General features: G+C 28.7%; 3 protein-coding genes and 2 non-coding genes across 5 annotated transcripts; 3 read left to right on the forward strand and 2 right to left on the reverse strand.

The window, feature by feature from the left end:
* On the reverse strand, positions 1–2,318 carry LOC114179965 (adenine nucleotide transporter BT1, chloroplastic/mitochondrial-like). Its single transcript, XM_028066484.2, has 3 exons — positions 1,088–2,318; positions 742–903; positions 1–661 (listed from the first exon to the last, which is right to left on the reverse strand). The coding sequence occupies exons 1-3, from the start codon at positions 1,682–1,684 to the stop codon at positions 194–196; spliced, it is 1,227 nt and encodes a 408-aa protein (XP_027922285.2). The 5' UTR covers positions 1,685–2,318; the 3' UTR covers positions 1–193.
* Positions 2,319–2,468: 150 nt separating this feature from the next.
* On the reverse strand, positions 2,469–6,055 carry LOC114179966 (ribosome biogenesis regulatory protein homolog). Its single transcript, XM_028066485.2, has 8 exons — positions 5,809–6,055; positions 5,578–5,728; positions 5,269–5,320; positions 5,009–5,137; positions 4,208–4,325; positions 3,096–3,279; positions 2,863–2,976; positions 2,469–2,773 (listed from the first exon to the last, which is right to left on the reverse strand). Exons 1-8 carry the CDS (start codon positions 5,916–5,918, stop codon positions 2,630–2,632), a joined length of 1,002 nt encoding a protein of 333 aa, XP_027922286.2. The 5' UTR covers positions 5,919–6,055; the 3' UTR covers positions 2,469–2,629.
* Positions 6,056–9,737: 3,682 nt separating this feature from the next.
* On the forward strand, positions 9,738–11,196 carry LOC114177103 (uncharacterized). The gene is made up of 5 exons (XM_028062348.2): positions 9,738–9,876; positions 9,987–10,107; positions 10,210–10,313; positions 10,658–10,789; positions 10,932–11,196. The coding sequence occupies exons 1-5, from the start codon at positions 9,874–9,876 to the stop codon at positions 10,956–10,958; spliced, it is 387 nt and encodes a 128-aa protein (XP_027918149.1). The 5' UTR covers positions 9,738–9,873; the 3' UTR covers positions 10,959–11,196.
* Positions 11,197–12,066: 870 nt separating this feature from the next.
* On the forward strand, positions 12,067–12,148 carry TRNAS-AGA (transfer RNA serine (anticodon AGA)). The gene has a single exon. It is a non-coding gene; the product is annotated as a tRNA-Ser (tRNA).
* Positions 12,149–12,225: 77 nt separating this feature from the next.
* Positions 12,226–12,307, forward strand: TRNAS-AGA (transfer RNA serine (anticodon AGA)). The gene has a single exon. It is a non-coding gene; the product is annotated as a tRNA-Ser (tRNA).
* The last annotated feature ends 11,894 nt before the right edge of the window (positions 12,308–24,201 follow it).

Genomic DNA, 24,201 nt, shown 5'->3' on the forward strand with positions numbered 1-24,201 from the left:
AAAAAAAATTGAGTATAAAAATTAATACTGTGAGCTGAGAATTTGGTTCCTAATGTAATAAATAAATATTTTTTCCTAAGAAGAAAATGAAGACAGGTTTAAGGAAACACCCTGGTTGAAATGGTGAAAGTGACATGCAGGGAAAAGCAAAATCTGCAAAACAAAAATTTTCCCAATTCCAAAACTCTTAGTTTCAATCTTGTTCATCTTCAACAAGTATCCTCTTGCAAGCTTCATAGCACATGAAAGAAATGCCAGCAGCAGGAACCAATTTTAAGCAGCTTGGTCCCAAACCTCGATAAAGACCTGCAGCTCCTTCCTTTTCAAGTATACTAATCAGGGCATGAAGCACGTTACCGTAATGTCTTCCATTCAGAGCCCCTGCTTGCATATGCTTACGAGCCACCTCAAGTGGAAATGTTGCACTGCTTGAAAATGCACCAGCAGCTGATCCAATTACAAGAGTCATCACATTCCCTATCTCCTCCTTACCAAAAATTTTCTTGTACCCTTTTCTAAGTGTGTCATATGCAAAATAGTTTGTTGCAGCATAAGGAATCACACCGATTAGACTAGGAGTGAGGCCCCTGTACAGTTCTGCAGGACCTTCCTCTCCAATGATTCTCACAAATGCATCCACCAAGTTCTTGTACACTCCTCTCTGCAATTTTTTGGAGTATTGCCATAAATTTACATCAGTTCAGAGCAAGATAAGATAATCAGAGAGGTGTGAGTGCGTACCTGGACTGTAAGACGAGTTTTGAGGAGTTCAAGAGGGTATGTACATAGGGTAGAGCTAACACCAGCAACAGCACCTGCAATTGATGAGGGAGGAAATGGAATCTTTGGCTGTTCACCAGGTTTTGGAGATAGTTGCTTCTTGACAGTGTCATACGCAAATAACTGCATGTTCCACAAGATGTCAATAGCTCATGTGTGTAACGAATTTAGATTACAAAATCCACTGATGGACTCCTAGTTTTCAAGTGATGAATAATATGCAAAATACAAACCCCTTAGATAAATATGCATACTAATCAAACATTTGAAGAAAAGAAAAAGGACAATTCCGAACATGTTTACTCACCTCAATGGCCTTGCTAGGCGCAACTCGGATGATGTTCACGAAATTGCCTCTGAACAAGCCCTTCCATCCATCGGTCTCCATAATAGATTGAAACACTTGAAGTGAAGTGTGTCCACAGCTCCCCACCATCAAATGGGTCCTTATGGTCTCCAACGGTGCCACGGCTGTTCTTGACACTGCACCAGCAATTGCCCCACTCATCAACCTCCTCAATGATGGATTCCCAATCTTAAATTTCAATTTAAACGCCTTCCTCTTCTTTTCCTTCCTCGTACCATGGCCTTCTTCATCAACTTCAACTGCACCGCCACTCAATAACCCTTCAGAACCCGAGCTTCGAAGACCAGCTTCAGGCATTAAAACATATTTCGAAGAAGAATAGACCATGGATGGTTTGGTGCCACTTTCTCTGGTAGTGGCAGCAGGAGGATTTGGTGAAATCCCAAAACCGAATCCTGCTTGACCAACGCTTGCAAAGAAGCTAGTGGGACGAACTTTACCCTCAAGAGAATCCCATTCAAACTTGATTCCGGAACTAAATATTAGATCTTTGTTACCTAATTCAACACCTTGCACTTGCAACCTACCTCTACCCATGAATCCTTGTTTTCAATACAGATATACGGAACTGCTTCTCTCTTTAAAGTTTAAGCTTTGAAAGTATTACAAGGAAAGAGATGATTAAGAAGAAATGGGCATGCAAGAATATGCGAATTTGAGATGTTACACCAAGTAGCTGAGAACGAGTAATTCAATTCAACAAGAACAACGAAGACCAAGCCACACAAGATATCGAATAAAGGAATGAAGGTGAATTTTCGTTGGGTGGAGAATTTTGTCTAACGGAAGCTACAAATTCAGTCTATATCTATGAATCGGCTATGCAGATAAAGAAGGGAAGAGAGGTGTAATTTGCAAGAGAGGTGTAATTTGCAAGAGAGGTATAATTTGCAAAGCTATACTTAACTCGTCTGTGTGACACAGCCGATGCAAATTATGAATATTTCTTGCTGAATAAACTGAATTATCCAATTATTTTCTCCTGCTGAATTAAGGTCTTCATCGGCCACACAAGTTGGATAAAACTTATGTAATTAGAAGACAAAACACTCGCGAGTCACCACCTATATTTGTCCCAAAGGAATCTGCAAAAATATATTTGGTCTCATGCGCAGCACATACTAGTTTATGCACGTGAGGGCCCTTTGGTCTTAAGCCCCAAAAGCAAATGACATGTGACGCTTGAGAAAAAGTGTTATCTTCAAGAACTTTAAATATCCACTGCTGGTTCTCTGGCTCTGAGGACTCTTGCTCGGGAATTCTAAACAGAAAATATACGGAGTGAATGTGTCTGCCGCACGCAATGCATTGTAGTAGTTAATTTGATAAATTAAAAGAATTCTGTGAATTAAAAGATCTAATTTAATTTTACATAGATGGTAAATAAAGAGGATATCAACCAATGAAACTAGTCTACAAAACTTGAAACCAGTAAACCGAGTTTCCAATAACTCTACAAAACTTGTTTTACTAAAATCTAAACTATTTCCCTTTCGCCTTGCCTTTCTTGAAATTTCCCTTTTTAAAAGACTTTTTCTCGGTTTTCAATTTCTTGTCAGCTGGTGAAGCCTTCCCATTCTCGCTCCTTCGCTTCTTTTCTTTCTTCACGTTGTGCATTGTGACGGCCTAGAATTCAGAGAGCACGATTTTTACAAAAAATTGTTAATAAAATTGGTAAAATTTGAAATCCATTTCACTGAAAGACTCTACTGTACCTTTTCAACATTCAATATGTTATGAGAATGCTTGGAGATGATCTTGTTCAATATTTTTTCAGTTTGCTCCCTCTCTTGTGATCCTATCCCGGTTCCTTCCACCACTGGCAGGAACTAGATGAAAACAAAACTACGGAAGTTAATAAGTCAATTTAGTTAACAATGTGTGCTTCTACGTATAACAATTTACATGGCTAAGACAAGCAGTTATCTGAGAGTATACAGTGCACAACCTTCCGATATTTTCCTTCATGTTTTGCAGGCTTTTCACCAGGCAATTTCTTGTCAAATTTCCCACCACTGGCTGTTGCAGTTGCTGCAATTCCTGCTACATTACCTAGTTCATCCTTTGTAACTTTCTTTGGTGCTGCCTGAGTTCCGGTTATAGGCAAAGCTGTAGCTGCCAACTGAACATGGCTGCATAATAATTTGTTCAGATTTCATCACAATAAAGAAATAATGAAGATATATATTCAAGAAAACAAGAAACACCAGGTCAAAGCTCTACGACAAACAAGTCAAAAGTTGACACATTGTTTAGGCAGGGCAGTTGTCACTAGATCACTCAATTGCTCCTAAAGCTGGGGAAATTACCACATGCCATGATAGTCAGACAAATGAAGTTGAGATGCCACCATAGCGGAAAGATTTTCTATTAAGAACATCATATAGAACAAGTAAATGTAATTCGGGCATTGGAGCATGTACGGCCATCATATTTCGGGTCGACTTGTGCATATTATCTAGTTTTACCTTTTTCTATTTCAGCACCCACACTCTAATCCAGTACCTCAAAAAAATTTAAATGGGTCTCGCTAATAATTTCATTTTATCAATAGAAATATTGAACAAGGTTATGAAAATGAAAAGTACAAAATTATTTAAGTTTTAAATTTTTTTAAAAATAAAAACTGACATGGTTTCACTCAAAAAATTAAGCAACTGGTGCGTATTGAAATAAAGGTACAAAGGAGGCTCTTCTTAGGCACAGGTGCTTATAAGTAAAAGGAAGGAGTTAACCACCTCCCAATGCAAAGAATTGCCTAACAAATAAAAATAAATAAATAAAAAATCACTAGTGTATTCATGACAGTAGCATAAATATGAATTGTTTCTATCATTTGGATTTTGTTAAGTTTAGCATCAGAAACTTCAGTAAAAACTTTGTGAATGAGAAAAGAAAGTGGGCAATGGCTGAGTGAAAGGCCAAGGTCCATGATCCATGAAATAAATTATGCACACAATTATAAGCCGATGATGTATACTATAATAAACAGTAACAAATTGAATTCCCATGCTACGAACAAAATCTTCAACGTTAATTGGACAACGTTATGTTACAAACCTTGGTAAGGCACCAAATTTAGCAGCTTCTTTCAAGTTCTGTAGTCGATTTTTATCTTGTTTTTCAATTCTTTTCTTCTTATTTTCTCTTCTTTTGGCAAAAGGATCCTCTTCTGGATCTGAAAAATGTTACAATATCATTATTGATATGCAAAACATATAGTTCTGATCAGTGTCGAAAGGAATCCCAGTAAAATGTGAATTACAAGTTTGTATTCATGAAAATACAAAAATGTTAAAAGTCAACAGAATAATAACATTAAACATCAGCAGTCTAAATAAACATCACATGTGATTTGAAATATAGGTATATAAATACTACCTAACTTCCAGACTTCACATGAAAGAATTGTCAGAACCAAAAATGACAACGTGCCAAAATATGGTAGGAAAGTAAAATCCTCAAAATTTTGAAATCTTAACTGATGGGTATTCCATCAAATAGATGTCTGGTTTAATGCTTTGGTAACCCACAGTGTCAGATATATGTTTTCATTAAACATTGAGCATGCCCTGATATATCTAATTGTTTCCATTTTACAATCTGGATTTTCTAAAAGGTCAATGATGGTCTGGTTCAGATTTTTTCTCAAAAGAACAGTTTCGAGTACGCAAACCTTATGCAGGTCTGCCATGAATCATCCTATCTTAAAATTTTATCATATTCTGAACACATTGTAGTGGTTCTGTTTGTGCCCAAAAGTGATAACGTAAAGTAGAGTGTCTACGGTCTACACCTTATTCATGACCATTAAAGACACACGGTAGCACTTCACAAGGAAAGAGATGTTCGATTCTTTACCATCAGTTTCTTTTGCCTCGATGATAGGTATTGCATCTTCATCATTTGCACGATCATACCCATATCTGCGTTTCCAGGTTCCTGATTGTTCATCGTACACAATCTTGTCTTTCTTCCGGTTCTGTATGCCTGCATAATAACACAGGATAAAATTCATCGGTTCAACTAGCAAAAATTAGAGAGCACTAAACCTAAACACAGACTACGTAAACAGCATTAAGATAATTTGAGGGTCACATGGGCAGCATGAATAGACAAACCTTTCTTTTTGGCAAAAACTTCCCATTTAGTAGGAGGCTTAGGTTTTGGCAGCTGAAAGCATCACAAAAAAATTATGAGCCGGTGTTTTGAAAAATTGGACATAATAAAAATACTGGAAGCAAAGAACCGACGAAGGAATCAGTAAAATTGCAAAGCAGACACGTATATGAAAGAAGAGGCTTTGGAAAGTTGCAATACAATAGGAATAAGGATTAGGGTTACGAGCATCAAAGTAAAAAGTAACAATTAGTAGAATTTATAACCTTTGGATTTAAAAAAAAAGAATAAAGATTGGAGTGTGGGATTACATGTTTTTCTCTTGGCAATTTAGTTAGTGGCGGCGGCAAGTTGACTAGGGGGCCATCTACATCTTCAGTCGATGGTAATGTGAAGAGGGCATCTGCGATAGCTTGAACCAAGTGAGTGCCTTTCAGCAAACACTGCTTGACGAGGTCCTCCCTGTGTTCAATTAAAGTAAGCAACGCAGTTTCAAAAACGAAAATAACAAAAAACCCTGAAGAAGAAGAAGAATACAGTACCTGGAAAGAGGTGGTTGAGAGGGGAAGGTGTGATTGGAGTCGAAAGCCATGAGGTTGCCGAGGTCCACATTGAACTTGTGCTGTTTCTCACCCTCAATCTCCATCTCCATCACCTTCAACTTCAACAAATGAAACCAATATCAAACCTCAGCGGCGTCGGGCAAAGTGGGTAAGGGCTTAAGGGCTTGTGATATGTTGTGAGAGTGAAGAAAATAGAGAAAGCAAAAGAAAAAAAAGGGTTTTGGTGGTTTTGTAAGCAAGCTCTTCTAACAAAATTATCAGTAACAGTAATTTCAATACTATATCTTCAACAACCAATCTTATTTCAATATTTAGAGATTATAGCTTCTTTTATTCTTTGAGAAACAACAACAGTTATTACACGAATCAAACAAATATTGCACATACAATTATTCTTTTTCTGTTGTAATCTATCTTTGTTTTATTTCTTTAATAAAACATTTTTTCTCATACAAAATAATTCTAAAAACTAATTGTATCATATGTAAAATTTCATATGTATTCATATGTATGCAATGCATATGTATAAAAAAATTTATTTATCTCCAAGATAACTATATATATATATACTAATTTTGTTAGATATGTCTATATATTTTATTTGTATATAATTATATTTGATTACAATTTTATAATAACATGATGAATAAAATAAAATATAAATTATTAATAATATTAATATGTATAGACATGATACTTGTATCGAATATAACACGTATCTGATATATCGATATGTTTATTTTGAAAATAATAGGATATGATACGTGATATATACATATTAAAAAATGTATAAATATTCTTAAAAATATGATAAATATATGATTACTATTGTGTGTATCTAAATTAAAATCAAATCTATAAATATTTTTAAGATAAAAAATTATAAATTATTGTCATCATAAAAGTATTATTAGTTTTTACATTAGATACTTCATTGGTAAGTATCATAAAGTATTGAATACCAATATGTGTCGGACACGAATATGTTATACAAATTAATGTCTTTGTGCATCATAATAGTAATATAAATAATAATAACAATATTATTAATAGTAACAACTATTTACATATCATTTTCACATTATTTTCACAAATTATATTTTCACAACTATTTTTCAATTAAAATAATTTTTTTACTTATTAGATTTGTCACATCACTCACAAACTCCCAAAACTTAATCTTCAAATTCCTTTATTTATCCCTTCAAATCCTTTAATCCAAACAACACGGTAATCATCTTTTTGTCCTTTCAAATCCTTTCACTCACTTCGTATCATCTTCCCAATTCAAACACATCCTTAGGTTATGTTCTTTTAGAATGAATGATTCGAGTGAGAGTGAGAGTGAGAGGAATAAATTGAAAGGATTAAACGGCGAAGTTGGTGTTGTTTCTTTCAAGGGATTTGAAGGTGATTTTGGAGTTGATTAGAGATTAGAATTTGTGAAGATTTGTGACTGAATTGACTTATGTGACATATTAAAAAAATGTTCCTTGAAATGATTTATAATTATTTTTATAAATTTTATTGAATGATTGAATTTTTAAAGAAATGAATAATACGGTATATTTGGTATGGAAATAAATTTAATATGTAAGGTGTGAAATAATTTATTTACCTGAAGATTTTATTTTATTTTTAGTAGTAACTTTAGAAGTAATAAATTTTTATACTAAATTTTTATTTGTGTTATTAATTTTCAAAGAAACTGAAATATGAGAGGCTAATTTCACAAATTGGAGGGCGTCACCTTCTAATCTCATCATGTAGAAGGATTGCATTTAGAATGAATTCTCCCTAATCATCGTTTGGCGTCACCTTATATCAATCCCAAAGGAATGGAGTAATCACATGCTAATTTTCTCTTCCCAATCCACATGAGTAGTAAATATTTCCAAAATAACACAATGTTACTTTCCGTCGACGAAAATAAACACATGCTAAGTTTTACTTCCCTTTTTTTGTCAAACTAAATTAATTTAAGGTAAAGTCTTGGTACTAATTAATAGATTTGATGAACTAAATAAATTTCCGTGAAAAGAAGCAAATTTACATGAACTACATAAATGATAATTTATATAATATGAAATATCACATTTAGATATGTTTGCTTTAATTTACCAAAACATAAACACATCAATTTAATAAAAAATGTTAAATATTTTATCATTAAATTTGTCAATTAAAGATTGATAGGTTTTTCAAGAAAGGATCTTTAGAGATATACAACACCAGTGAAATACGAGCTCAACACACACAAGTAAGATTTTAGTTTAGAGGTGGTATCAATCCTTTATATGTGAGTTGAGTTTATGTCTCATTGGTGTTATTCCCTAATGATCACCCTCTTTTGCAAAACCCAACAAAATTATATGAAAATTAATTATTTTTGTTGATTATTGTTGTTTTTATGATTCTAGATTTGTTATATTTATAAGGATAATGATATTTTAACTCACTTTTTTTGATCCACTTTTAATCTATTACTTCAATCACCATTAGATTATTACATCACATCATTAAAAAAAATCAAAATAAACTATCAAAGGGAATTAAAATAGTGGGTTAAAAGTTGGTAAAAAAAAGTTAAAATATCATTATCCTATTTATACAAGTCGAATTTATAATACAATCTTTCTTATATGTAAATTTGACTCATATTTCATGGATATTATATTTTTTCAATTATAAATCATGTATTATATAGGTGAAAAAATAAAAACAACCTATACATAAAATATAATAAAAATCATAAAATATTCTAAAAAGGACATTTATTTATGTTGAGTTAGATAACAAACTTTTAAGTCTATAATATTATATTTAAATGTAATGGACGATATTGTTCGATTAATATTTTTTAATTTAAAATTTTAACAAATAGTTGCATAAGAAAAAAGCAAATTTAATCCATTTTCATTGTTTAGATTATTATTATTATTATTATTATTATTATTATTATTATTATTATTATAATATATAAAAGTACATATTTTATATTTCTATTTCATCTTTGAGTATATTTTAAAACTAAACAAAAATTATAACAATAAAGAAGCATATATATATATATATATATATATTTAATATTTTTATTTTTATTTTTATTTTACTCTTAACTGGGGTTTAAATGAAAATTAAAAAAAATTATTAAAGTGACTATGTAATCTTTTCTGTTATTTTTTTGTATATAACCACTATTATTAATCTTGATGAAAAAATATATGAATATTTTTTCTTTAAGGAATATAAAAGCATAAAGTTTATATTTTTTTATCACTGTAACATAATTTTCATATTAATATATAAAAATACACATTTTATATTCTTATTTCATCTTTAATCATATTTCAAAATAAAAAAACAATAAATTAAATGATACATATTTCAATTTTGTATTTAATTCTTAATTATATTTTTAAATAAAAATTAATATAACTATTCAAATACTAAGGTAATTACTGGTATAATAATATATTTTTTATATAACAATTAGTATTAATATTATTTTTTCTTTAAAATATATAAAAGCACAAATTTTACTAGTATTACATTAGTGTAAACACAGGCGTAACGTATGTGTGTACACATTTTTTAAATATATGTGATATTATATTAGTAGTTGATGATTATATAAAATAAAATTATATTTATTAAAATTAAAGTGAAATATATCAGAAAAGATAAAAAAATAATTTTTGATAAATAAGAAAAATAAAAAGAAATAAACGATTTTATAAAATATTTATAAAAATAACGATTAATTTTTAAAAATTTAATAAGTAATTAAATTTTAAATAATAAAATTGATAATTTAAAATATGAACAGAAAGAAAATTTTTTATATATTGTTATAGATAATTATTTATTTATAAGCAAATATTAGAAAAAAGATTTTAAGTCCTTTTGTATGTTGCTGGGCCTTGAAGTCAAAGAAAGATCCTGCAACGGCGACTTAAATCCGCATAAAAGCCCAACATTTGTTATTCCTCGTTCTGTTGAAACGAAAAACCCTAACGCCCTCCTGCCTCCGTTCAATCAGCAATGGTATCTTCTTCTTTTCTGCTATTTTTTTTTTTTCATTCTATTCTCATTGTTTGAAAGGTTTAATTGATTGTTGAATTTCGTTGTTGTGTTTGTGTTGGTGCAAAACGCAGACAGGAGAACCAGTGAACCCCAAAGCTTACCCTTTGGCTGATGCTCAGCTCACAATAACCATACTAGATCTTGTTCAGCAAGCTGCAAACTACAAGCAGCTCAAAAAAGGTGCAAATGAAGGTAACTAGCTAATTGTATTTTCTTAGTGTTAACTTTTTTTTTGTTATTAATCTTCACTGCGTATGATAAGTGGATAATGTGCTTTTTGTATTGGATTTGCAGCCACCAAGACCCTTAACAGAGGTATCTCTGAGTTTGTTGTAATGGCTGCTGATACTGAGCCCCTTGAGATTCTTCTTCATCTTCCTCTACTTGCTGAGGACAAGGTATATTATTTTCCTTATAAGTAGCCACATGCTATTTATTATTTGATATTGTTTACAGTTGCATCTACAATTGTTTGATAACCTTGTTTTGAGATGTTTCATTTACTGCTAAACAAATGTTGAACTTTAATTTGTGTTAGCGTAGCCATGAGCGATAATGAGCCAAATCCATAACCTTGAATGGTCTGCATAGTTATGATATTAGTGAAACCTAATCAGTTCTGTAAATCTTTCTTGCCTGTGTGGCTAATTGAAAAATACTAGGCTTTTTTAACCATTCCTGCTGATTCGTTTTAATTTGATGATACTGTGATTTTTGTTTCTCACTTGTTTCAATTTTTTAGAACGTGCCCTATGTGTTTGTCCCATCAAAACAAGCACTTGGGCGTGCCTGTGGGGTCACTAGGCCAGTGATTGCTTGTTCTGTGACAACCAATGAAGGAAGCCAATTGAAATCTCAAATCCAGCAACTAAAGGTATGCATATGCACTTTGCTTTTCTTTCTTAGATTTGCCCTGTTGATACCAAATGTCTCTTATATTATTTATTGGCACACACAAAAATATATATAGTTTATTGAAATTGGTTTCTGAGTGTTTTCTATTTTTTGGTTTGCAGGATGCTATTGAGAAGCTTTTGATCTGAAAAATTCATAATCCGTATGATGGGCTTCTTGAGTTGTGGCAATTGCTCCTTCTGAGGCTTTGACCGGACGAGCTGTGCTATGTTTACCCAATAGGCTTTATGTGTTAACCTAATTGATTTTCTTTTATGTCGTCAAAAGTTATTTGCGAATGGTATTTTTGTGATAACTGGTATGAGTAATGTTTTAAATTGATACAATGCTATTTAATGCGATTCGTATCAGTGAGTTTTTAGAGTATCTGCATATATCTTGTTATTTTTAATTCAACAAACTACAATAAAGCAAACTGACTATAATATTTTTCAGAAGAATTCTGTGGTAGCCAGCAATACACATTGCTACAAATTTTAGGAGTATCTGCATACTTCGTTTTCTTTTTAATTCAACAAATTAAAATAAAACAAAAATAATTATCATAAGTTCATAGTACGGTTGTAGCTACGCAAAGTCTCTGGCAATTAAATTCATTATCTTAGTTTTGGTATATCAACGATAGAATCTTATTATGAGACCAAAAGTTAACTTTTTTAATTAATAGTGTAATAATTTGATTGTGACCTACCAAATTTCTGTCACACATATTGATACAATCTATAATAATATAATAATTTGTGGCGCTTACGAAATGTTATATCACCAATAACCTTATTTAAAAAAAAAAAAGTGAATCTTATTCCTCCAATCATTGTTAAATTTATTAAAATTAAGCTCAATGTATATAAAAAAAATATGTATTATGTTTATTTTCATTCATATAAATAAGATATTAAAAAACATGTGAACATATTTTTTCGTAAACATAATTCATGTGATTCTTTCAATCCAATAATAGGTCTCAAAAGATATTATCTAATCAAAATATATTAAAAGGTATAATATTTTATATAAATTTATGTGATGTAATTTGATCTATTTTTTACCTTTTATTAAGGTGACATATAAAATTATTTACTTAGATAAATAAATTTAAATTTCTCACATATACAATACAATGTAAGAATTGTTTATATATATTTTTGTTCTAAAATGGTTTCAGAACAATGATTTCTTTTATTACTTTATATTTATATAATATAAATTCTAAAAATTTAGAAGCGACGTCACTGAGTGGGCGTGCCGGAGTGGTTATCGGGCATGACTAGAAATCATGTGGGCTTTGCCCGCGCAGGTTCGAATCCTGCCGCTCACGTTTTCTTTTTCTCATTATCTGACGAATTTACAAAACTTGAAAAATTGTAAAAAACACCTCTCTTAGAAAGACATCATGTGGGCGTGCCGGAGTGGTTATCGGGCATGACTAGAAATCATGTGGGCTCTGCCCGCGCAGGTTCGAATCCTGCCGCTCACGATTTTGTTCGAAATTTTAAAATTTGATCTCGTGATTTAAGTGTAGAACTTGTAGTTATAATATGTTATCTTTTATTTAAAATAGTTTAAAGTTATCAAAATGAAATTACAATCACATTATTTTAAGATTTGATTTAGTTATTGGATATCCAGGTGAGGAAATATGTTACCTCTCCATTTTTCTTTCCATCAATTTTACTATGACCTTAATTAAACTCTTAATTGCATATTGTTTAGGTAAAAAACAAAACTAAATCAATATAAACACCAACCAAAAATTTAGGTACAAAGCAACAAATATTATTCACAGTATTTTGTAATAAAATTTATATTATGTTTTGAGACCTGTGTGTTATTGCTAGATTATAAAGACATTAGTTAACGTTTTGAACGAGTTTAATGATTTGAATATAAAATATTCGTTTACTGCACATTTTTTTAATTCATTTACACGTGTTTGAATCACAAACTGTATTCAAAGATAACTAGTTAGAATTTATCTTTTATTTTAATCTTACAAAGATGTTAGAGTATTATTCTTTAGTTTCAAACTCACTAAACTAGGTTAATAAAAACACTACCACGAAATTCCCAAAAAGATAGCAACAATGTAAAAATATTGGTGAAACAAAATAAACCAAGCATCAAGCTAGTTTCTAATAGTTAATAAATAAGAAAAACAAAGTTCTAAAATCCAAATATAGGTCCTATTCATATTTACACAAAAATATCATATTGTAATTATGACAAAATGCTTATAAAATAACAAAACTAGCAAATGCATTATTTGTATGGAAATCCATAAAACAAAAGCACCAAGCTTGTATTGGACCATTAAAAAATTAAATGGAAACAAAGAAACATGAAAACATGAGTATTAAAATAAATAGATTAAAGTTTCCAAAAATAAAGTGTTTTGGATAAATTAATTGTTCTTATCCTTGGATATACCTTTGAAATAGAAACAAATCTAGCACTGGCTGGGACACACGTCCAGGTGAGCCTTCTAAAACGCAGTATTATTAATGGCACTGTCGGCCATTTTATTATTATTGTTCCTTCAAAGTTCAACCAAAAGCATCACCAGTCCCATTTTTTTTTGTCTCAACCATTTTATCAACTCTGTTTTTCTTCACTTATTAAGTGAACAAAACCATTGCAGGTGAATCATTGTTTCAACTCCCGCTTCATGTTTCACAGTTCGTGAATCACATTTATCTTCTATGCACAAACTACCACCATAAAAGAAAGAAAGAAAATAAAAACATTTATTATGCTATTTCAAAAAAATTTAAATCCATTTCTAGTGTAGATTTAAAAATTTAGCATTAATTTCTTATCTAATACTAATATTTTAGAGATACGAGTAAGTGTTTGAAATAATTGAAGTGTGAGTCAAAAAGTCTCATATTAAATAAGATAGACAAAATTAAACATTATATGAGAATAAAAACTCATAATACCATTATCTTAAAATTTTAAAAATAAAAATAGTATAAAATATTTTATATATATATATATATATAATAACAATCTCCCATGATCATAATTCAAGATAACTATAACCCAAAACATATCAACGAATATAACCCAACATGTAAGTCCATGTACATAAAACTAAGAATAGAACAAGTTCTTTTATTTTTCTCTTTATCTTAAGTTGAGGTCTATTCTTAATCGATTGTTTAAGGTGGGAGGTTGGAGAGAAAAGTCAACAAATTATTGCTCAACTTTTAGCAATAATGGATTACAATATTACACATCACTTAAATAATGCATTACTTACCACGTGTCTTGGAAATTATATATTAAATACTACCATGTGTGTAAATAAAATTTATATAAGTTTATTTCAAAATAATAATTACTTTTATCACTTCAATTATCACGAGATATCGGCTTGGATATTGGATTGGGTGTGTTGTAACTTGCATGGTGTGGTGTGAAGAAATTAAACCAAATTTGATAAAAAAATTTCGGCATGACCTATAAATTTAGTTTCAAGACGTTAGAATCATAGGGTGAAATATTTTCCTCTCCTCCACATTTTCCTTGTGTCTGGCATTTTCATAATTAACAGTGTCAAAGTGTTATCAAGTGCCTTTCTAAATACTAATTTGGTGAGATTTTAATTGTTCTAAACCACGATTATATGATCAAGAGCACACGATACCGAATATTAGGAAAATATAGTGATGTTAAGTCTGAACAAATTATCTAAATGGTTTTCTGTTATTTAGATTCTATATATGTAAAGTTTTGTGTTTAAATAAATCTATTATTTATTTCTTTTTAATTGTTTTGAACGGGGTTAGTTTTTAACCACACCAAACTAATTTTGTAATAAAATTCAAGAGTGTGTTCATTTGTGAAGATTGATTTGAAGGAGAGGAAAAAATGAATTAGAGAATAAAGTTTGTATTGTTCACTTTAAGGAATTTAAAAATGCAAGTGGATGGATTTAGAAATAAATTTTTTAAAGATTTATGAGTGATTTGATTTATGTGATAAACTAAAAAATAAGTTTAATTGAGAGAAAAATTATATTTAGATAAGTTAGATTTATTTTATAAAAAATATTTAATGAATAAATCAGAAAAAAATTACTTTAATAAAACATAATACATTACAATATATTTACATATTGATTTTTTTTTGTAAACAATTTAAAAATTTAGATTATTAATTGTTGTTGTAATATAATTTTAAAAATCATATATTTACATTATTATGATAATTATATAATATTATTAGTGATAATTTTCATCATTAACTTACATAAATTAAGAAAACATACACATAAATCAACTTGAATTAAGAAAAATAATGAAATCTCTCAATTTCTTTAATTTTTCTTTTCTCTCTAATCTTACAAAAAAACACATCAATCATCCTCAAATTATTTCTCTCCCACTCTTCTAAAATACTCTCAAGTGAACACAATATAAGTGTGCAGGTTAAAAAATTTTTGATAATTAAAATTTCCACATCTTTATAATTTATTTCAAGAAATGTTCTCAAAGTAAAAAAAAAGGCTGCATACTTAAGTACACAGTTTTTAACCGAAAGAAATGCATGTTAATTTTTATTTTTTTTCAGTACTAGACAATTTATTTCAAAATTTGAATAGAACAATTGGTACATTGTCGTTAATATTCAAGTAATAGAGTAATTAATTCCTTTTGAGAAACTAAACATAGTATAACCAAATTACAAGTTAACTAATTTAAATAAATTTTGTAAAAAAACACTAGAATCTACACTAAAACATGTAGCTTCAAAACAAATTCATCATAATAGCACAAAACAAGTAAAATGTCATTTATCTACTTTTTAGATGCTCTGTCAATTTTAAAACATCAAAATACAACTAATACAAATATACATTTTATTAAGTATAGATTGTAGTATGAAGTGACATTTTATTACAAACATTTAATGATTTTTTTTATTGAATTTTATTACAAACATCAAAATACAAACAATTTATATTACCATTTAATGAATTTTTAGTGTATTTAAATAAAAAAGCTTGAAATAAATTATTTGACAACAGGGAATATGATTATTATTGTGTAAATCTTATTACATTTATATTTTAAATACATAAAAAGGTAATTAGTTATATTTTCATTTTTAATTTAATTTTACGATATTAGTTTACATTATTGGATAATTATAGTCCAACGTCTATAGTAACCAAAATTACATTATATATAAAAATATTATAATAATATAAAAAGGGTAAATACACATGGATAACGTGTGTTGGTGCGAAAAGAATATTCCAATTTAATCAGTGAAAAAGTTTCATCTAAGCATCTTAGTGATGATTCTGTTTCCGCTGATTCATTATCGTCATTCACTATTTTAAATTGATGTCGGTCATATCTTATAAATCAATTTAGTCATCCATGCTAATGAAGACCACTAATTTTTTTATTTATAAAATGGTAATGATTGATAAGTTAAATATTGGTTTTTTTTGTTGTACATAATAAATTTTATCCGATTAATTTGTGAATTTTTTCACAACAAAACTTATTTTGAAAAAGATTAAATCTGGACCACTTATTTAATTTTCCTTTTCAAAAATTAAGTTTGGATCCACAATGTTAAAATTAGTTTTAACTCATGAGTCAATCCGACTCATCATGAATTCAATTGAGTTGAGTTAAAAGTTGAAATATTTAATTTTTTCATAAGTGGATTGAACTGAACCCGACTCACTTAACACACTCATTAAACGGATTCGAACCGAGTTGAAGGTGGGTTGACTCATTTAATCCACTAACATTTTTTTACAATTTTTAAATTTTTTTGTTATAATTGTTTAATTTGTTGTCAAGTTATATACATTGATATTATAATATTTAGGTATTATTTTTATAATAATATTTTGAGAATTAGGTGAACACATTGATTCCACTATTATAAAAAATAAATTAAGTTAATTTACTGTCATTGTAATATAATCAATAATTAAAATAAATTGAAAAATAAAAAAATAAATTGTAAGTGAACCAACTCACTACTCCATCAATTCGTGATGGATTAGATCAAGTTATAAAATTTTTAGCTCACCAAACAATAAACCAAGTTAAACTAACATTTTTTTAACTCAACTCATGATTAGTCGATCTGTATGAGTCGAATTGACTCACTTTGACACTCATACAAAATGGATTATTATTTGAACCTTTTTTTTTAAGTTTTTTTACTGCTTTCTATTCATTTATTTACAAAAGAGTAAGTTTCATCAAAATTCGACTCTTTTAAACTCAATAAACATTATTATTTTGATAAATAATATAGACAAAAAGTCCATTTGTAGATTTTTTTTTATGGAAAATGTTTATTGTGAGTAAAACAATGATATAAACATACCAAGGATAAGAAAAGCGTAATAGTCTACAAAAGAAGAAGGAATTATTAGCGTTTCTCAAAATGTTCTATATGGAAAATATTATTTTTTAAAGCATCTTTTTAAGAGGTTTTAAGTAATTCGATCTAAGCAGCCTTATTTAAATATTAACTAGTTTTAGATAATTTCATAAAATAACGATGGCAAAAGAATAAAATTATATTTCAAAGTAATTTTAAAAACTAGTTTAAAATTATTTTTATTTAGATTATATCAAACTACTTATATATTATATATTATTTAAGATTTTTGAAAATATTATAGGAGTATATTGACAATTTAATCTTAAGCCGGTAAGAATCGACTAATATTAATATGGAAGAAATGGTAGAATGAGCCTCAAAATTATTGATGTTAATTAATTTTGTAAAACATATGACTGAATTGATGTGTTACGTGTTTGGATGACATGTAAAGTTGTAATTAGTATGTAATAAAGACAAAAATGAGTGAGGTTTAAGCGAACCATGTTTGACCAGTCGATCAACAATCTCTTCTCACTTTTAAATTTGTTTTAGAAAACCAAAATTGATTTCCTTTTCTCTCACACGTCACTCTTTACCCCTAACTTTCAAAGGCCTTTTCGCCTTTAGAACATGCTTTGCAGTATAAGGTCTCTTCCAATATTGTTGTCCTGATTGAGTTTTTATTTTTTTATTTTTTAGTTTTAACTTCTTTTTTTTTTTTTTACAAATAGAAGAGATCATACATGTAAATTAAAGCGAAAAAAAATTTAAAAAGTGACATTTGGCATTTTTTTTCCGTTAATATATTGTTAGTGTTGGAAATAGTCTAAATCAAAAATCTCACATTAAACAGAAAAGCAAAGTTAAACATTATATAAAAATAAAGACGCATAACACCATTATCTTAAGGATTTGGTGTAAAAGTGGTGTCAAATACCTTATATGTGTAAAATTAATGTCATATAACCATATGAAATCACAATCTTTCAATGACTACAATCCTATAATCCATTAGTGATATCAAAGACGACGGTTCAGAGTGACTGACCGCATAACCATAACGAAAAAGGAGTCACCATACACCTGAAGAGAAATATATCATATGAAAAAAAAAGAAAAACAAAATAAGGGACTTACCCTTGAGGGAAGATCGTTGGGAATAGTCAAAGTATGAGTCAAAAATCTCACATTGGATAGAAAAGACAAAGTTAAACACTACGCAAAAATAAAGACCCATAACATCATTGTCTTAAGATTTTTGTGTAAAAGTAATGTCAAATATCTTATATATGTAAAACTAATGTCATATAACCATATATGGAACCACAATCTCTCAATAACTATAAACATAACCTATATATAATCAAAACATATGAAAGTATATATAAACCCACGGTTAGTTACGAAGTTAATAATTTATATAAATTTTGAAAAGACAATAATTTAAGTTTTGCTTATAAATACAACAAAGACCGAAAATATACTTAATTTTTATTAATTTGTTAAGTTCATTTAAACTACGGTCTAAAATTTTTCTACCATCCTATTTCCTTTCTATTCACGCTGAAAGTTGATTAAATAATGTCGTAACTCAATAATTTGATTCTTAGTGGAATAATTATTAAAAGAAATTGTATTGCTAATTGTCTCCTAAAAGTGGTTTAGTATTATTATCTTTTTTGCAAGTTTAGGTAGTTGACAATCTCTCCTTTCTTTTTATAACAAATATGATATTTTTTAAATGAATTACTTATATATATATATATATATATATATAGTTAAGTGGGTGAAAATAACATGTCTTAAAAAGTTTCATATAATTTAAAATAACCAATAGTGTGAATATTAGTGACTATATAATGAACTTTAAGTCCATGATATTTCTGTCCTAGTCAAACACACTTTAAACTTATATTTGACTTTTCTTATATTTGTAGTAAAGTGTTGTAAGGTTTAAGTTTATTTATTGTTTTGGAGGGTGTGTGAATGTACTTAAGATCAAAGGACATTAATATTTTTAATTGATAATGTATTTTTCTCAATAAATGAATATATATATATATATATATATATATATATATATATATATTAATTTGTTTCTACGTATAAAATTAACTTATAAATATAGTGAGGTTATTTTGATTTAATCAATAGTTTAAAAATAACATTTAAAAAATAAAATGGTTGTATATTTGAATAATTATATGTAATAATTATATTTATGTATATATGGAAATGATATATATTACTTAAATGATTTTTTTTATCGCTCGTAATTAGAAAATAAAAAGTTTGCGAACTATGCATTGTAGTTGTTAGTTTCATGGTATCTAATCCAATGAGGTGGACTTTATCTATTTTATTTTACGAGACCTAATATAATAATTAGGTTGAATTATTAATTTGGTTTTATTTCAAGGAGGGATATTATTGTTATATTTAAAAAATATTAAAATTTAATTGAGTCAAAATTTGAAATATAAAAATTAAATTAAATATAAAACATTATTACGTGGATAAACATGTGACTGTTCACGCGACAAAACATAAAAATTAAAAAATAAATATGATTGAAAATACTATAAACTGATACGCAACATTTACAATTATGATGTTAACGTTAATCTAATGAAAAAAATATGTAATTTGATTATTTTTAAAAATTAAAGAACTTAATTGTGCCAAATAAGAATTAGGACTATAATTAAAATTTTTAAACGAATTAGAGAAAAAAAAACGGATTTTAACCTTAATCCAAATGTTTATTATACTCCTTAGTTTCACGACCTTTCCTCTTAATCCTTGCTGCTAATCCTTTTTATGACTAATCATATTATTCCCTTTCTAATTTCATTTTATGCATGTCCGTAAGGACACAAAGTTCCTTCATTAACATTAATTTTATCTTGATTTAAATCAAATCGCTTCTGACATATGATAAATGTTTTCTGAAAATAAAAAATAGTTAACTGCAAAATAAACGTGCCTTACCCACCCATGGGATGAATTAAGGTAAGAAAAAACGTGAACAATGAATTTTAAGATTCACTAAAGTTAATGAACATTAAAGTTTAAAAAATGATACTTATAATGTTGTATTAGTGGGGATAAAATAATGTTTTATTATACTAATGATGAGCAATTAGTGCACACTTCACTAATTCTCCCTCAATGGTAATGACTTGCACAAAATTATATTTAATTGAGTGATGTTAAGCCATCTTTCTCTTTAAAATAATCTTTATATTATGTTGGTAAAAAATATTAAATGAAATAAACACTTTTAACCTTCTAAAAATATAAAATATTTAATACTTTCATAGTTTATAAGAGGATAGACATGAATTGGCTCTACTCTTTCAAAACAACAAGTAAAATTTAATTATTTATTTCATTTTTATAGATAATACAAGTTTTATCCTGAACCCTTTAAAAATTCTTTGATTCCTATATAAATAATCTCTGTTTCGTTTTGGTTTTCTGTCATTACAAAAATTAATGTAGTTAATTGTATACATTGTTTTATGTTTTAGTTTTTTAAATCTTCTCCTAGTTCTTCTTGCTCTATGTCCTACTTATTTTCCTCTTTTTAGGATTAATTAATGATTTTGTTCTTTAATTTATTATTTTGATTTATTTTAGTTTTTTTATTCGATTTAAATTAATCATTTAATTTTTTAAAAATATTTAATTTGGTCTTTTTATTATTTTTTATTCAATTTAATTTTTTAAATGATTAAATTTTATTTGAGATCAAATTAATAATTAAACTCAATTACAAATTATATATACATGTTAAAATATTTTTTTATAGTTTATGCATCAAATCATTACACCTGAATATTCAAATTATTTAATTTTTTACACTCCACCTAAATACTTAAATTTTTTATATTTAGATGAAGTGATTTGATGTATAAATTAAAAAAAAAATTATTTTAACATGTACATATAATTTGTAAGTAAATTTAATTACTAATTTTGTCTCAAACTAAAAAGGATAAAATTTTATGATTTTAAAAAAAAAAGCCTAAATTGAATAAAAAATAGTAAGGAGACTAAATTTAAATTTTATAAAAAAATTTAGAGGTCAAAATTTAATAAAAAATAATAAAGAGATCAAAATAAACTAAAACATCAAATTGAATGATTTTCATATCTAACACTCTGATTTTGACTTTTTCTTTTTTGTTTTAAAAATATGAATTATTTACTTTAAAGAACAATATCCAAAAAAAAAATTAAAAATATTTTTCCTTATCAAGACTTCGATTTTGACTTTTTTTTTGTTTGTTTTAAAAATATGAATTATTCACTTTAGAGAACAATATCCAAAAAAAAAAAATTAATGGAACCAACTACGCTCCTTTTACGGAGTCAAGTTGCAGGTTTTTGAGTCCATCCTCAGTTGCACATGTTCTGCATTATCGCCAGTTGTTTCCGCATCAAGGGGAGGCTTATCATATCACTTTACAAAATAATTTATTTACTTCCCACTAATCACAACATTCAACACTCTGGCCCTCACTCATTGGAACTTCTAACCCTTTTCAAAATCACAGCTTCGGATGTGAAAATGAAAACCAGTACGCAACACAAAATCATTCACATTCTTTATCCAACCCACTTTACACCTGACAATACTTCTATACAAACCACAACAACCATAGTACGCGCTAATCAATCAATCAATAATATTCCTTCGTATTCCACCAAGCACATCCTCAAAATTTGTCTGCTTACAACACTTTGCTGCCACTTATGCCATTTTTGGTTTTATCATAATAATATCTAAGCATATTCCATTCCACCCTGAAGTGATTGGAAAAAATGTTGTCCATGAGATCAACACTATCAAGATATACATTACAGCAATAAATGCAGGCATGTTGGGGAATAAGTAAAGATTTCAAAGGATACGCTCTTGCAGTTTTTTATGGAAAATCTGAAATCGTGCTTTTTTATTTTTTTGTTGTGTCAAAAGAAGACGATGAATAAAACAGAAAAGTTGTTGAAAATGATGAGGTGTGAACATTTAATAGGCAAAGGGAGGGTCTGTATCTGTATCACTTTATTAACCTGGTTCGATAATTAAGAAGAAAAAGGTGAATCTTTTTTCTGTAATATCACCATCCTTAAAAAAAAGTAATTGAGATGTTTACATATGTTCTCAAAATAATTGAATGAATAGATGAGTGAAAAGAAGCGAAGAAAAGAGTGAAAATTGATAATGAAGTGTTTGACTTGACAACGATCTTAGCCAGGAAATAGAGGTTGGGAATTATGAGTTTGAAACTTAGGAGGCAGAGTACTCTGCATATTGAATTATGCGAAAACACAATGATAGACAGAACCCACAAGCACATGAGTGGCTTAGTTGGCAAATAAGGTCACAAGTGGGTGGACTTTACCTGTAGTGGCGGATTTAAGAACATACCAGAGAAGTGGCGTCAAGAGAAAGAGTGTTACAAAAGAGGGAGAACCCACATAATATGAAACAAAATTGAAAATAAAGTCGTTAGTAAGAGAATATAAAAAAAATATCCCATACTGGGATATGCAGGGTCGTGAATCATGATATGCCATGATAAGAAAATGGACATGGATATGCTGCGAAGTGGTTGGGATTGAGTGATAAAAGTAATGAACAGGATTGATAGCAAGAACACATAAATTAGTGAGTGGTACATATTTGTTGTCTGGAAAGTCTCAAGGTTAAGTAATATGTAAGAAAACATAAACATTAAGTTTTAAGGATTTATGTTAAATGTAATGTCAGGTATCTTATAAATACTATTCCAGTAAAAATAATTTAAAGAGTTGTTAGTTGTTGGTGTTGCATTTTTTGTGATGAAACATTGTTTAGAAGTTTTTTGAGTGGTAGATCCACAAAAGGATTGCGTGTTTGATTGGGCACTCTGGAATTGATACAGTGGAATGCGATTTTTCCATGTTGCATGTTGGTTTAATGGTTGGACGGCAAAGCCAGAATTATGTTGTTGTTGTCTGTTGGTACGTGTGGCAGTGGCTTGCACGTGAAATATCGGCCACATGGATCTTGTGTAGTGTGGGCAATGGCTATGGGTTGTAGTTGAACATTATTGTTGTGATGTTCATTTTTGAGCTAAGGTCGATGTTCCGCATGCAACGGTTTTATTTAGAGATAGGAATAATGATTCTTTCTTTGTCAACTTTGAGGACCCACCCAATATCAATTATTTGAGTCAACACTCGTTTTCAAATTGTTTAACTCATTGTGTATTTGAATACACCAAGCTACACCGCTTTTTCCTATTATATCAAATAAATTCTCCTTCTCTTCCTCAATCGCTGATATTATGATTGAGACAGAGAAAATCAGGAGCTAACCAAATACTAATTTTGCAACCCCCGTGGCACCAAGGAACAAAGTGGTTGTTAGAATACAAGAGTGGAAGTTCATTAACTAAAGCAACATATATATCATGGGTGGGTAAGAGAACTTAACATGTGTAATGAAAACAACTGACGGCAACACTGATTTCCGCTAAATATTGTTATCAGAACTGGTTTTTGTTGGCAGAGATAAGTTAGACCAAATACATATGGATGAACACGTGTAAGAGTTTTATGACAACACTGTGTTTAGCAGAAAACAAGGGTTGGTGATGATATATATGAATATGATTTGTTTTTTATGGAAGGATAAGTGTTTGGAGTGAACCTACCTAGCTCTCGGTTCTTTCAACTTCCATAAGAAATTCTTTTATGGTTATCTTTCACCGTAAAAACTATCTTATTAACATATGATATTAACTCATTATTATAATATATGACGCACAATATGTGTATCAGATACGACACATTTAATACGTATGTTTATTTTGAAAATAATAGGATACGATATGTAATAGATATGTGATATATAAATATTGAAAAATGTACATTAATTCTTAAAAACATAATAAATATATCATTGTTAGTAGCTAATGTTAGTGGACAATTTATAAATTAATTATTTTGGTA

Source organism: Vigna unguiculata, chromosome 3 (genome assembly GCF_037176805.1).
Source record: "Vigna unguiculata cultivar grain cowpea cultivar isolate G323 ecotype 2 chromosome 3, ASM3717680v1, whole genome shotgun sequence".
Classification (NCBI taxonomy): Eukaryota; Viridiplantae; Streptophyta; class Magnoliopsida; order Fabales; family Fabaceae; genus Vigna; species Vigna unguiculata.

Excerpts from the sequence above, each read along its gene's own strand:
- LOC114179965 (XM_028066484.2), bottom strand. The coding sequence starts at position 1,684 with ATGGGTAGAGGTAGGTTGCAAGTGCAAGGTGTTGAATTAGGTAACAAA. Across the intron at positions 904-1,087 it reads CGCCTAGCAAGGCCATTGAG|TTATTTGCGTATGACACTGT; the intron begins GTGAGTAAACAT and ends TGGAACATGCAG. Across the intron at positions 662-741 it reads AAACTCGTCTTACAGTCCAG|AGAGGAGTGTACAAGAACTT; the intron begins GTACGCACTCAC and ends AAAAAATTGCAG.
- LOC114179966 (XM_028066485.2), bottom strand. The coding sequence starts at position 5,918 with ATGGAGATGGAGATTGAGGGTGAGAAACAGCACAAGTTCAATGTGGAC. Across the intron at positions 5,321-5,577 it reads AATTGCCAAGAGAAAAACAT|CTGCCAAAACCTAAGCCTCC; the intron begins GTAATCCCACAC and ends TGATGCTTTCAG. Across the intron at positions 2,774-2,862 it reads ACATATTGAATGTTGAAAAG|GCCGTCACAATGCACAACGT; the intron begins GTACAGTAGAGT and ends TCTGAATTCTAG.
- LOC114177103 (XM_028062348.2), top strand. Across the intron at positions 10,314-10,657 it reads CTCTACTTGCTGAGGACAAG|AACGTGCCCTATGTGTTTGT; the intron begins GTATATTATTTT and ends TCAATTTTTTAG. Across the intron at positions 10,790-10,931 it reads CTCAAATCCAGCAACTAAAG|GATGCTATTGAGAAGCTTTT; the intron begins GTATGCATATGC and ends TTTGGTTTGCAG.